Here is a 13,493-nt window from a genome sequence, read left to right on the forward strand (position 1 = left end):
AGAAATTTGGAAGAAATGTCTTGAATTTACTTGTTGCAATGGTGGCATCCTGTTATAGTACCATGCTCAAATTCATTGAGTCCTTTAGAATGACATTTTTTCAGAAACGTTTGTAAATGCAGAGTGCAGGGCTGGGTGCTTGATTTTATACACCTATGGCAATGGGATTGCATGAAACACCTGAAATTAATTATCGAGAGGTGTGTGTGCCAATACTTTTGTCCATGTAGTGTAGCTGTTGTGCATTTCTTAAGTTAATTTCATCAGCGCATTCATCACAGAGTTTTGACTTGTTTAACCACTAGAGGGAGCTCTGGGATGCATTCAGATTTCTAGTGGGAAATTTTAGTGAGTAAATTAATCTTATAAAAACTGTATAAAAAGTCGTACATGCTTATAAATAAATAAAATATATTAGTTACATGATTGAAAATTTGCTTTGATTTTTGCAGTAAATCTGTCATTTACATGTTAAGGTTAAGAAAAGTTAAGATAAGAGAGTGAGAATTTAGTTTATCACTCTATCTGAACTGTTTTACTGTTATAGTGGTCTTTAGGATATGCTGTGTGAATTCACCTCAGCAATAATGCTACAAAGTTTAAACTAAACACGCAGCCCAGCCATGTGTTCAAGCATTTTAAAAACCTATGACTTAAATTGTGTGCGCAAGAACGGGCATGCCCGACAAATTGCTCTGTTCTGATTTAGTATAAACGTAAGGACAGTTCCAGCCCAGTTACAGAGTTTGTGCGAGCAAGTGCGTTAAACGGTAAGCCATCCCTTTAAGTGTTTATCAAACAGTGATTGCATAAAACATCCAACTTGCTCATTAAATCAATAGAAAAGCACTATGAAGATTATGTGAAGGCTATACATGTATGATATTGATGATGAAGATGATGATGATGATGGTTGTTATTATTATTATTATTATTATTATTATTATTAGGCAAATTATGATAGTTAATGTTGTTAGTGTAAGGCAACCTGGCTGCTTTCTAGGATTCTAGGATGTTAAACATTTGGATTCTATATAATCAATGAGGTATTATTCCAATCTTTGGCCTCGACCCGCATATTTTCATATTCCTGAATAAATAGGAGTTTCAAGATATGTGGAATTTACAAGTGCCTTCCTTGTAGTCCAGAGGAAATTTATTGTGTCACAGATTAGTTTGCAAGTCTCAGAGACACGCGGGGCGAGCCCTGGTGTGGGAGGCTCTTGGTCCCGAGCCGTGTACCATTGCAGAGTCTAGACGTTAATGCACTATGTGCTTTTGATTGCGGTCTGCGGATTGCCGTCGTCCCACCCTTTGCGGCGACTTTAGGAAAAGATAACGTGCTCCTTTTTAAATGCGACCATCTTATCGTTGTCTCGGTTAGCGGTATTTGTGGGTCCTGTTAGTAAAATGTAGGGAAAGACGTCTCGAGTGTTATAGATCACTTGAAAAATTAAAAGCTTTTTTAGCGGATCCAACGGACATGGAGTTGCATTGCTGCGCCTGGTAAGTGTTGGAAGAAGCCACAACTCTCAAAGAAAAAATATTTAACAGACCACAACATTCACAGAGGTCCTTCCAGGCACCAATTCCACTTTTGGCATAGCTACACTTTAAACGCTTTACGTGGCGCGGATTGACACGCGGCTTCTTCTACCTGCGCCGTTGCTATGGATACGCGGATACGTGCTGGCATTCAGTTTTTAAGCAGTTAACTCACATCCTTACATCCCACATCAAGCAGGCGTCCTGCAGGACAAACAAAGCCCTTCATTCAGGCTCTTCGGTTTAGGATTGTGCGCTCCTCGTAGTTGGATTGCGAGTGCCTGGGACACAAGGTTTCTTCAGTTTCAAACGATACGAAAACCATTTGCTGTACGCTTTTCGCATCAGCTTTAATGTCACAGAAAACCACGATTTGTCAGTTAGTTTGCGTCAGCGAGGAAGCACGCACGTCTTGTAGGAGCTCGCCACGCAGGACAACTTTCCATGCCTGTCTGTTCCTGAGTACGGAGGAAAGGGTGCGACTGGAAAGCGAGTTAATGTTATCTCTTATTTATCATGTGCGTGTTTATACTTGCTGCAGACAAATGTTTAGACATTTTATAGCAGTTGTCATGTGGAAAGGGTTTAGATGTATGAATCTCCTCGGTATTTTTTCCCACGTCCTTATTACAGTATGGAGCGAACTTACCATACTAGGGGTCCTTTGCAGCTCTTTGCAACGCTGACCACAAACTTTGGCAAAGCGTGAAGTACACTAGCAGGGAATAGCTAGCAAGTCTGAAAAGTGACCACAGAAAATGTCCAGATTTGTTTCATTGCATGACACATTTGACTAATCTGTCTGAAAAGTGCATGACTAACAACCAAAAGTAGTGAATCAGAAAATCTGGGTTGTGCTGAAATGCTGTCTGTTACTGTGATTCTCAATCCATTTGGTCCATGCAAAAGCCACACAGAGCTACCAGTCAGTCAAAAACCACTGATTAGCCAAATGGACTGTAAATTATTTCAGTCAGAGTAGTAGCATCACCATATTTCTACTGCTTTTTTGTACATAATGTGCCCCCATTATAATCTATTGATATAGACGCATGTGCTTCTTTTGCAAAGCTGGGTGCTTTTGGTACTACTTAAAATAGTGCATTTTTGTTCTCTTTCTTGTTTAAAAGATCAAGGGAACATAAGAGGTGATTAAAAAGGGACCCAGCAGTCTCTGGCTGTTGCCTGTACTCTGCAGAGGAGGGTGAGGCAAAAATGTTTATTTGTCCGACATTTACTGTCTCTCCTGTGTGGCTGGTGGTGAACAGGGCGAAGTTACCGAGGCAACAAGACAAGCAGTGAAAGCGTTGGCCTCCTGCACCCTTTTCCACGGCCCCAGGAAGCAAAAACACTGCATACTGACCACTTCGAGAAAGCTTTTTTCATTTCTTCATTTGCATCTTTGTGTGCGAGAGCACTCTTTTCATGGCCAACATTGCTGGTGGAGAGTGTCACCTCAGCTAGAGTTGCGGTAGCGCTCACACCCCGCCAAGATATAAATGACCGGGGGAGTGGGACAGGCAGGGAAGTTATCCGTCATGTCACTGGTTGTGGGTGTCCCCCGGCCTGCCGCACACACCAGTTATGTAAGAGGAAGCGTTTGGCCCAAGGCCGTGGTGAATTAGCCTAAATTACAGCTGTCACAGCATGCCCTAATTCTTGATCCGTTTTATGCTGCCTCATCCTGATCAGCTCCTTGGTGAACAGTCACGGCTCCCTCTGTGGCATTTATAAAATCGGGGATCACCTCCGTTTGACCTCAGCACGAGCAGGCCGGCGTTCTCACTCAGCTGAAACAGCTGTACCTGTGAGCACCTTATAAGCTTTTATCCTCAGAACATCTACCTAAAGGCAAGGCACACGGTTGGCGGGTCTGAAAGCACATGTGTAAGATCACACTGTGGTGTATGTATTCAAGACAAGCTTTTACGAGAACACACCCACCTAAGAGGAATGTAATATACTCTATGATAAATGTGCACTCTGGTTTATGGTCATTTCATGAATGGTGCGTGTCTGTTTGAAGGTCGTGGATTAGTATTTGAAAATACACTGTGAGTTGACCTAACTCCATAGTGTATGCATTTGAGTGTCAAATCAAAATCATTATCTGCACTGTTGCATATTTGTCATCACATGAATAAGAAAACTCAGCATCTCATGCCTTAAAAATCGTGCATCCGCCTAACCATGGAAATCTATCTAAGTGAAGTACATTAAAAAATGTCTTTGATCACCAGAATTAAGTCAAATCCTCAAGAAGTTTACCAAAGAAGGTAAAGAAAAATTCTGGCTGGCAAGTTGCAGTAATTGCACTAATACAAACTGCACTTTTTTATACCTAGATGTTAAAAAAAACACCAGAGGTCTTTTTTAATGTTTGTGTTAGCATTCTCCAGTGGAACCCCACTGTATGTAGTGTATGTAGTGCCATAACCTTACCTTCCCTGTAAAATACTACATATTTTAGCTCAATACAGTAGAAATTGAATAGAAATGGCCATTATTATTTATTTTACATGCATTTATTTTACATGCATGCACTGGTATCACTATTGGTCAGATATCCCTAAGTGTATCGGTAGATAGCTAGTTCCTGGGGTAATTGCAGTAGGTCATAATTTGCTGAGGTCATTATTATGTATTGAATACATAATAATACATTGTATTCAATGTCAATGTTATTATTATTATTATTATTATTATTATTATTATTATTATGTACTCAATAATAGTGATTATTTGACTAATTTGACTCTGACATTTGCCTCACACAGCAACATGTTGTCATGGTCTGTACACGAATGTTATCTCTAAGAATGAAAAGATATTGCTTTGGGACAAAAGTTTTCATGATAAGGCCAGTGTTGCCTTGTGCATTTGTGCAAAAAATGCTTCAGTATTTATGAAACATTTTTTCATAGCTGTCCCAAGAGATGTCATGCAATTCAGAACTGAACATGACTTATTTATAACATATGTGAATAATTCATCATTTGCCGTCATACAGGAAAGGAATTTATGAAATTAGCACATAAAAGATTATGAAGTGCTACTGAGTTACCACTTAATTAGTTAATTATATATTTCCTTTACAGAGCACTATGGTGGTCTTCCTGTCTCTCATACTGCCCCTGCTGCCAGCCCTGGGTATTGCAGGGGAGGTGAAGAACTGCCACCCAAAATGCCGGTGTGAGGTGGAGAGCTACGGCCTGTTCGACAGCTTCAGCCTGACCAAGGTGGATTGCCGTGGGATTGGGTCAGGCACAACTCCAGTCCCCATCCCGCTTGACACCTCCCACCTGGATCTGTCCAGCAACTCCATCAGCTCCGTTACCGACTCCATGCTCTCGGGGCCTGGCTACACCACCCTGGTCAGCCTGGACCTTAGCAATAACCACATAGCTCAAGTCAGTCCAAAAGCCTTTGCCAAACTCCGCTACCTGGAAACTCTTGATCTGAGCCACAATGCCCTGGAGAGCCTGGGTGGTGGAAGCTTCTCCGGCCTGCCTTTGACTGATGTGGACCTCAGTAACAACATGTTCCAGGACTTCAACCTAGATCTCTTCAACACCAGAGGCCCCGAAACTCCTATCAGTGTTGACCTCTCAAATAACCTTCTCTCCACAGTCTCCAGAAATCCACAAGGCCACGCTGTGCATATCAAGAGCCTGACGCTAGCAGGCAATAGGCTTAGGGTAGTGCCCACACTCACAGGAGTGCCCCTGCAGTACCTGAGCCTGGATGGAAACCCCATCACCAGCATTGAGGACGGGGCCTTTGAAAAAATGAATGATCTTATTTATCTCTCTCTCAGCAGCTTGCCTGAGCTGACTAGCATACAGCCAGGCAGCTTCAGAAGCCTGAGAAACCTGCAAGTCCTGGACCTGTCGTACAACAGTCGGCTCAAGGGTCTGAGCCCAGATGTGTTTAATGGACTGACCTCTTTACAGGAACTCAATCTGTCCAAGTCTGTGGCTGGCCCTTTGCCTGTGGCCACCTTCGACCACATGCCGAGTTTAAAAAGTGTGACTCTGGGGCCGAATATGCATTGCTGGAAGACCCATAAGCAAGGACAATTTCACAGACAGATAGGACAGGCAAAAGCAAACGATATTCTAACATGTGATGTTGATGGACTTATTTCATAAAACAAATACCTGAGGGGAAAAACGCTGCAAAGTGCATTATTTTAATGTTCCTGTGCCTTATTTCTCAGAGGCCAAGACCTATTATATCTTGCAAAGCTGAGCTTTAGTACTTCTTCACTGTCAATCAATATGCCATTATTTTTGCACAAGAAGGCAACCAAGGTTCATTTCCAATATATTCTCATATTAAAAGTTCTCATGCACTTTAAGTTGTATAGGTCTTTTTCAGTACTGCATTTGTTTTATTTTTAAGGGACAGGGTAGGTTGGTTGGCTGTACATTCTCTGCTACACAGACACCATAGATGTGACCCAGGCCACACAAGAACCACCTAAAACTTTAAAACCAAAGTCAAAGGGTTTGGATTGAATGTTCTGGATATTGAGATGCCAAGCGCATATTTCACCTGTATGGTTTTTTGCTCCTAAAGCAAACAGGGTTTGGGGCTGATGGAACAGAGAGAGCGAAGTGTTTTTGTAAATGTTTGCTCCCGAGACTTTATGAAAGCATGGACCCAACCCAATACTACCATCATACACTCGGGTTTCATTTCTGTTCAGACAGGACAGTAGGTGCCCCGAAATTAACTAATACATTGCAAAAAAATAATAGGAACAATTAATCATTCTTATTAATTCAGTTAAATAAAATGTAAATAATTGTAATCATCCTTGAACTAATGGAACTGGTGATATCCAGAAGCGCCTGTTTTAGGTGACAAACATTTCCCATTCAGGCTGAAAACTTCTTACAGCCATAGCTTTATAAAAATGTAGTCCTTCATTATCATTCTAATTTACATAACAAATATTCAAAATATGCAGAAAAGAGCCAGAAAAGAGCCAGATTCTGAACCATGTTTCTAACATTTTCAATCACATCCGGAACAGGATTGTATTATTTATTATTTACACCTTTATTATTTAATCAAATTTAGCCAAATAACCATTACATTATAGCCCACTTAATTTTTTATTTCTCTTACCTGTTTCAAGATTTCCATTGCACTCACTGTGTTTTGCACTTTTTGGTCATAAAGTGAGCCAAGATTGTTTGAATCTTTAGTTTGAAAAGGATTTATAATTGTTTGTTGTTTATACTTGTCTGTAGAATTGTATATATTTGTACAAATGTGTCTGTTTAATGAATACTATAAATGGAATCAATCTTTACACATAGTCCTTTCCTTTTTCTCATTCTTTAAAGACTTTGTAAAAATTATTCACTGCTTTATGCATAACACAAGATCTAAATTTCCCAGAATTACACTCAACTTTTTATATCTGACTCACAAAGAGCCTGTAGTCATAATAACACAATGTGTGGGTTTCTTTCTGCTCCTTTGTTTATTAGCAACACACCCAAAGCTCTCTCCAACACAGAGCTTTCAGAAGTGGACATCTCTCTCTCTCTCTCACACACACACACACACACACACACACACACACACACACACACACACACACACACACACACACACACACACACACACACACACACACACACACACACACACACACACACACACACACAGACAGTCAAACAGACAAGTGGTTTGAAACACAGGTTCCTGGCAGAGTAGAACAGTGGACAGCAGTGTCATGGCTTGAAATGGCAAGCCACACTCCCAAGATGACTTCAGCCTGGAAGCACTGGAGCAGCTCTCTACTAGGGACTGCGACGCAGGCCTGCCCAGACCACTTCATAGACACTGGGGGTATTCACATATCCGCTTAGCAGCTAGGAATTAATGCCGAGATTCCGCTCTTTGAAATTCTAGGAGATTTTGGTGCCAGCAGCTCTGTCTCCTTCCCTAAAGCAGAAAAAAGGCTGACCATACTGTTTCTCTCTCTCTCTCTCTCTCTCTCTCTCTCTCTCTGTCGCAATCTCTCACAGACGCACACACACACACACAGATGCACACTCACACACACATGCACACACACCACACACACACACAAGAAACGCTCTTCTGCTTGCTTTTCTGGATGAGAAAAGTAAACACACTTGCTGCAATATCTGACCCAAGTAAACATAGGGGAACAGAAAAGCAAAATGACTCAAATCCAATCAAGTTAAGCAGTTCCTGGATGAGTGTTAAACATCTCCTTTAAGGACCCAAGTTTCCTCTTTTCAGGTAGACCATAAGAAACTGCTGAAGGTTATGTTACTCTGCACTCTCTGCCAACTATACCTTCACTAGGGCAAAAACAACACCATGGTAACAGTGAACAGCAAGAATATGTGACTAAAAGCCAACATTGCTTAACTCATGCTTACACTCTCTGCTGTAGTGGGTGAGAGGGTATAAATCACATAATTACCTAATCATGTGGAAAAAGTGGAACAAAGTTCAGCCCATAGGAATGATCAAATGTATCAGGTGAAACAAGCCGCACAGTCACATAAAACTCAAAGGCCTGCAGAAATGCCTTTAATATCTTAGATTAGATGTAAATTTTGGGATGTTGAGGACCTTCATTGAATTATCTTCTCTAACATGCTGGATATGTTAAACACTGAGCTCACTTACAGAATCAAGGAGCATCTCACCACTCTGTGAAAACAAATGATTCTCATGATTATCATAGGCCTTTGAAACGTGAAAAGCCATTTAATTGATTCACTACACATCATGAATTTGAATGCACACAACATTCTTATGTAGAGATCTTTAAAGGAAACAATAGAGTTAATTGTTGATTGAAATTCTGTTTTAATCATCAGTACAGTGAGAAAATTACAATTTATGCTAGTGAAGAGTTTGTTAATACATTGTAATTAAAAAGGTGGTACCATTATAGTTTGCATATGATGTTTGAATGTGGAAAGTCATCCTGTCTGATTTTTTATTTATTTTTTAACCCAGATAATATTTTTTTAACCCAAAGAATCTCTTTTAAACCCAGAGAATCATTGGCATTAACTTTATAATCTTTGCTGATAATGTACCATCCTGTGAATAGCTTTGTCTGGTAGGATTGTTGAACAAACTCACTTAACCCAAATCCTCTGGCTGAACTTTACTCGACACTTTGCACAAGGCTGAGCAGAGTTCACTGGAGTGCATACACGTTTCTCCTTGGCATGAGTGGCTAAGACAGTGCTATTTACATGGTTTTTGGGCAATGGCCTTGTGCCAAACACCTGAAAAGACATGTAGCTTTGATCCTGTTCAGTCCTACAATTAAGTTTCATTCAGATTAAAGGGACAATAAGGTCAGTGAATAGCTTCAATGAAGATTGTTCTAGACCTTGCAGTGTTAACACAAGGAAGCAAAAACAATTCCCCCAAACAAAGCAAAACGATGAAGGATTGATTAAATGAGCTTCAATAAATGGTTTAAAGGTTCAGGGGGTAGAATCTTAAGTTCAGATGGAAGAAGGTAGTCATAAGCCATCATTTACTGAGGACCACTGAGCAGTATTTATCTCCACAGCTGTTGTTTTTCCTTCTTTAGCAGTATAGCTGGTCTCTAGCAACATTTATAAAACATGGATTAATTAAGTAAAATAACTGAAACTCTACTAATGCTTATAGGATATTTAGGAAACTAATGTGCTCTCACTCCTCAGACAGCAGTTTATGTAAAGGCCACTTCTGATAATAGTGACAGCAAGGAATGATTAATATGCAGTAGTCAAGTACAAACAATGTTAACATGTCACTGCAAAATTTTGACAAATGCTTTTGCCAGTGGCTATGACTGTGCTGTGCTTGTAAATGATGCCTGATGTAGTTCTTGTTCTTAGGTAATCCAAAAAAAGGACAGAGATAAAGAGATGAGGGGATTTCATCCTCATAATCTTCATCATCATCATCATCATTTATCTGCAGAAGTAATTATGATCACAACTGAGTGATTAGCTTTCAAACACGGCATGTATGGCAATAAACGTAATGTCTGCAGGACTCACAAATGCCCACTGCTCAAAACTGATATAATATGTGTCATGCAAGCATATTAGAAGTCCTGATATGTCCTAAAATGTTGGTGGTATTTATTTTTAGCTGCACACATAAGTATCCTTTTGTGCTCATGTATGTTTCTATTTGGCGCTATGTAAATTTGCATATGTGTTCTCAGATGTACCTCAGACCAGATGCTGTCCATTAATTAGCAACACAAAACACACCGTTTTCCCAAACTGACCCACTTCTTCATACTAAAACTTTTATACAGCATGTGTGCTACGGTAACCCACTTCAGACAAGCTTCCTGTATTGCCTTCGGGGCAGAAGATAAGAAGCATTTCATTTCTATATGCCTTTGTTAAAGACTGAGCTGAACTCTCACTACATCCACACATGGGCACAAAAGAACCAAAGCCACCCTGCCACAAACACCCAGCACTTACCCTGTGTGTTACATGGTCAGATGGGCTGGTGCAAGGGGTCAAAGGGCATACAGTGTCAATAGATGGCACACAGAGTATGTGCAGTAGCACTCGGCTATCCCTTTTTGCACACACTGCTGTTGTCAAGAATTCAAAGCTTCAAAGTTTGAGTTGCGATGCAAATGAGCTGTGAAGCAGAAACAGTGTGAACGTATGCCCCTCTGTCCTGAAGTACAGGTAAGTTCCCGTTGAGTAACTTGATCTTGGGCCAGTCTGGGCTGCCAAGCAAGGCCTCTGTTTTCAGCTTTATTTCAGCCCGGTCATTGAACTTTTATTTTCAATAGTGCTGTTTTCAAGCTCCACATTAATGGCACATTGCTGGCATTGGCTTATCGTTCAGCTTCTATGTAGAACACAAGCACTGAAATGTCAATGTGCTAGTTTTAAAAAGTTTAAGTTTACTTTTGGAAGGCTTGTCAATAACAAATACATTTGCTCATAAGATGAACCAGAGATTTTTGTTCAGAATTATTGGCTTAGGCTAATTGAAGATTAAAAGTGTCAGTTTACCCTTGTTTATGTCCCAGAACTCAGTGCTTATTGAAATTCACATCTGAATACCTTCTCAGGTTCCAATTCATTTAACCAGCAAAATTTAAGCAGGAAAATGCAAGGTAAACTAACTCTTGTGCCAAAATGCATTTAATACCCTGTTTATACCTGTGTCAGTTGGAATTTTATCCTGCATCGGCAAAACAGCATAGACAAAGCTTCACTAAAGAGCCTGTAAGGTATGAGATATTATCCTAACTTGTTTTGTTTCAGCATGTTATTAAAATCTTGGCTGTTTTGTGACACTGGGTGTTCTGAGTGTTTATAGGTCAGACACAGTTCCAGATCTACAAACCGCAGTCCAAAGAAGCAGTCATTAGGCCTGAACACATGAAATGGTGAATAAGTATATACATTTATAGCACTCAGAGTTTTCATTTATTTCGTTTTTGCTGTGAGTTCCTCTTACAGTCTTCCTCAAAAGCCAGTGTCTTAAGAAGTAAATGAGTTTTATGGAATGGAGCTTTTTCTTAAGGAAGAAAGTACATGTCCTGAGACATGCGTGCACAGACGTTCCTCACATCTGGTTCCCATCAGCTACGACTCGAGTTACTCTCCGGGGAACCACAGCACAAGCAGCTCAGATTCCCTGCTCTCCCAAAGTTTCCCAAAGCTTCGGAACACTTTACATTTCCTCGCATTTATGATGTATCAAAAAGTCCTTTGGCCCTAAATATTACATACATAATATTTAACTGCATTGCATATCAAAAATGTATTATGAACTTTCACCTGGTTTTAAAACTATAACTACAGATTTATACATTTACAGCAGAGTGACTGATGTATTCACAAATCCATAAAGTTGTTTTTTTATGTCATTTTGCCTCCCAATCCAACCTTTCTTGATTTTTCTTACTCTTCTTCTTTCGTGTTTTTTTTTTGTTTGTTTTTTGGGTGGGGGGGGGGTGTGAGGCTAGAATCTTAGAATCTTATTAAGGGGTGCAGTTCGATCATTTGCTGCTGCTTCTTCTAGTTGAAGTGGTTCTTGGTTGCGATCTGGCCCAGTGGTCGGCATGGTGACAGAGACCTCCTCCTCTTAATTGCATCCATATGTTCTGCTGAATCATGTTTCTGGGGATCTCTCAGCAGCATCACATTATTACGCATCCTTTGGATGATGCATAATCAAAACCTGAAGTTATATGCGTAGTTATATTCATAGTGTGGTAGAGAAATTTCGACCCACTTCCCCATACATAGATGTTTTAAAACTGTTGAGCTTTGTGCTTTGAAAATTACATTTGAAAATTTCCTTGTTCCTTTTTGTTGTTTTTGTTTGTTTTTAACCATTGTTTTGTTTTTAAGTTTCATGTCAGGTTCTGCTCAAATGATCTTTGTTCAGCTCAGATGCTGAACTAAATTTGTGGGTTTTTTACAGTGAAAAGCTTAAAATGAAGGGCGCATGTCTAAACCACAGCAGCTGCACAGTCAGCCATGAGAAAATGGTTCCACTTTGAATGCAGTTTCACTTTTTGCATTCAGTAGACATAACACAGCCTGTTTAATTCATTTCATTCAAAAACTTTAATTTCATCTGTTCATTCACATAGCAAACTTGAGATAGGCATTAATCATTTTTCATTTTGAGATTAATTCATAATCATTGGTATACTATGAAATACAAATGACAACCAACTCTTCTTTATCAAGGTCCTTGGAGTTGCCACAGTATAATTGTACAATGAACTACAATATCTACATTTATCCTTTGGACATAGCACCACCATGTGGTAAAGAAATGTATGCTAGGATTTCATTCATTTGTTTGCATTTTGTTGTTGTAGTTTTTTGTCAAAGGACACATTCAGAATTTTTTAAACCATATCATATTAAAAATTTTATTTCCCATCATTAATAACGAAACAAGAATGACCAGTAACTTTAATGATGAGAAACATTATTATCCCTCTAGTTTTTCATTAAGCTTAAACCCAGTCCATCTGAGGAACTTGTTTAGGCCTGATAAATTTCCTTTTCGAAAATAGGAAACTCAGATCACACATGGGGTGAACACATACCTAGTAATTCTGTCATACTGTAAATAAGGGTGGATACCTAAGGCAGAAATGAAACTAGTTATAATCAGTGAGCCTGCACTTCTCTTTTTGTGTAATGCTCCACTTTAGAAAACATTTGAAGCTTGAGCAAACATTATGTCTAATACAGATCTTTAAAATTTGGTTGTGTACCCTTTTTATGGAATAACTGAAGTCTGAAGCACAGACATTGCAAGTTACTGATACCTTACCCTTGTAATCACTGCCAGAGCTGTTCTGCAAATCACTTTTGTTTATCGACCATATTTTTACACAGTTGTTCATAATTGAATTCACAAGGTCTTTTATGTTTTGTTTTGCTTCTTTTGTTTGTTTAGTTTTTTAGCAGTCCTGATAGCCATAATGGAATTAATTGCACAAATATTTATGTTAGTTGTTATGCATAGACAACATGCATAAACTCTAAAAAGAAGATAAAAATGCTATTGTGATGGGGCCCATTGTGCAGTAGTCCATGTACCATAAGTAAGCCTTGGCATCCCTGGTGTTTTGAAATAATCTGAACATGTACTATACATGATTTCATACATGATACAGGATCGTCAGATGTGAATAAAAATAGCAAATGTTTATTTGCTAACTGTGTGCAACATCTACATTCACATGTGGTGTTTCACTCTGAAGTCTTGGGGAGCAGAAACAAGGTAAAACTAAAGTGGCACTGCTAAAACACTTTAGAATATTACAGCGCAGGAGGACTTTCACATTTTTTGTGAACAACAAGGTCCTGCTGAGAAAAGGAAGGACATGATGCAAGTATCCTTTACTATGGAAAGTGATTGTGTGG

At 39.5% G+C, this 13,493-nt stretch overlaps 1 protein-coding gene across 5 annotated transcripts; it reads left to right on the forward strand.

Moving 5' to 3' along the window:
- The first annotated feature begins 752 nt into the window (after nucleotides 1-752).
- On the forward strand, nucleotides 753-6,874 carry tsku (tsukushi small leucine rich proteoglycan homolog (Xenopus laevis)). Of its 5 annotated transcripts, none has more exons than XM_035534469.1 (2): nucleotides 753-770; nucleotides 4,644-6,874. In XM_035534469.1, the coding sequence occupies exon 2, from the start codon at nucleotides 4,650-4,652 to the stop codon at nucleotides 5,694-5,696; it is 1,047 nt and encodes a 348-aa protein (XP_035390362.1). In that variant the 5' UTR covers nucleotides 753-770; nucleotides 4,644-4,649; the 3' UTR covers nucleotides 5,697-6,874. The 5 variants fall into 5 exon arrangements, with proteins under 5 accessions (XP_035390362.1, XP_026880291.2, XP_026880290.2 ...); XM_027024490.2 differs by lacking the exon at nucleotides 753-770 and adding an exon at nucleotides 1,208-1,506; XM_027024489.2 differs by lacking the exon at nucleotides 753-770 and adding an exon at nucleotides 1,686-2,021.
- The last annotated feature ends 6,619 nt before the right edge of the window (nucleotides 6,875-13,493 follow it).

The sequence above is a fragment of the Electrophorus electricus genome, chromosome 15 (assembly GCF_013358815.1).
Source record: "Electrophorus electricus isolate fEleEle1 chromosome 15, fEleEle1.pri, whole genome shotgun sequence".
In the NCBI taxonomy this organism is placed as follows: Eukaryota; Metazoa; Chordata; class Actinopteri; order Gymnotiformes; family Gymnotidae; genus Electrophorus; species Electrophorus electricus.

What these genes read in the sequence shown, in the direction of transcription:
- tsku (XM_027024488.2), top strand. Translation starts at nt 1,899, where the DNA reads ATGTCACAGAAAACCACGATTTGTCAGTTAGTTTGCGTCAGCGAGGAA. An exon ending in TGTTATCTCTTATTTATCAT is followed by an intron (nt 2,064 to 4,643) that starts GTGCGTGTTTAT and finishes TTTCCTTTACAG; the next exon opens with AGCACTATGGTGGTCTTCCT.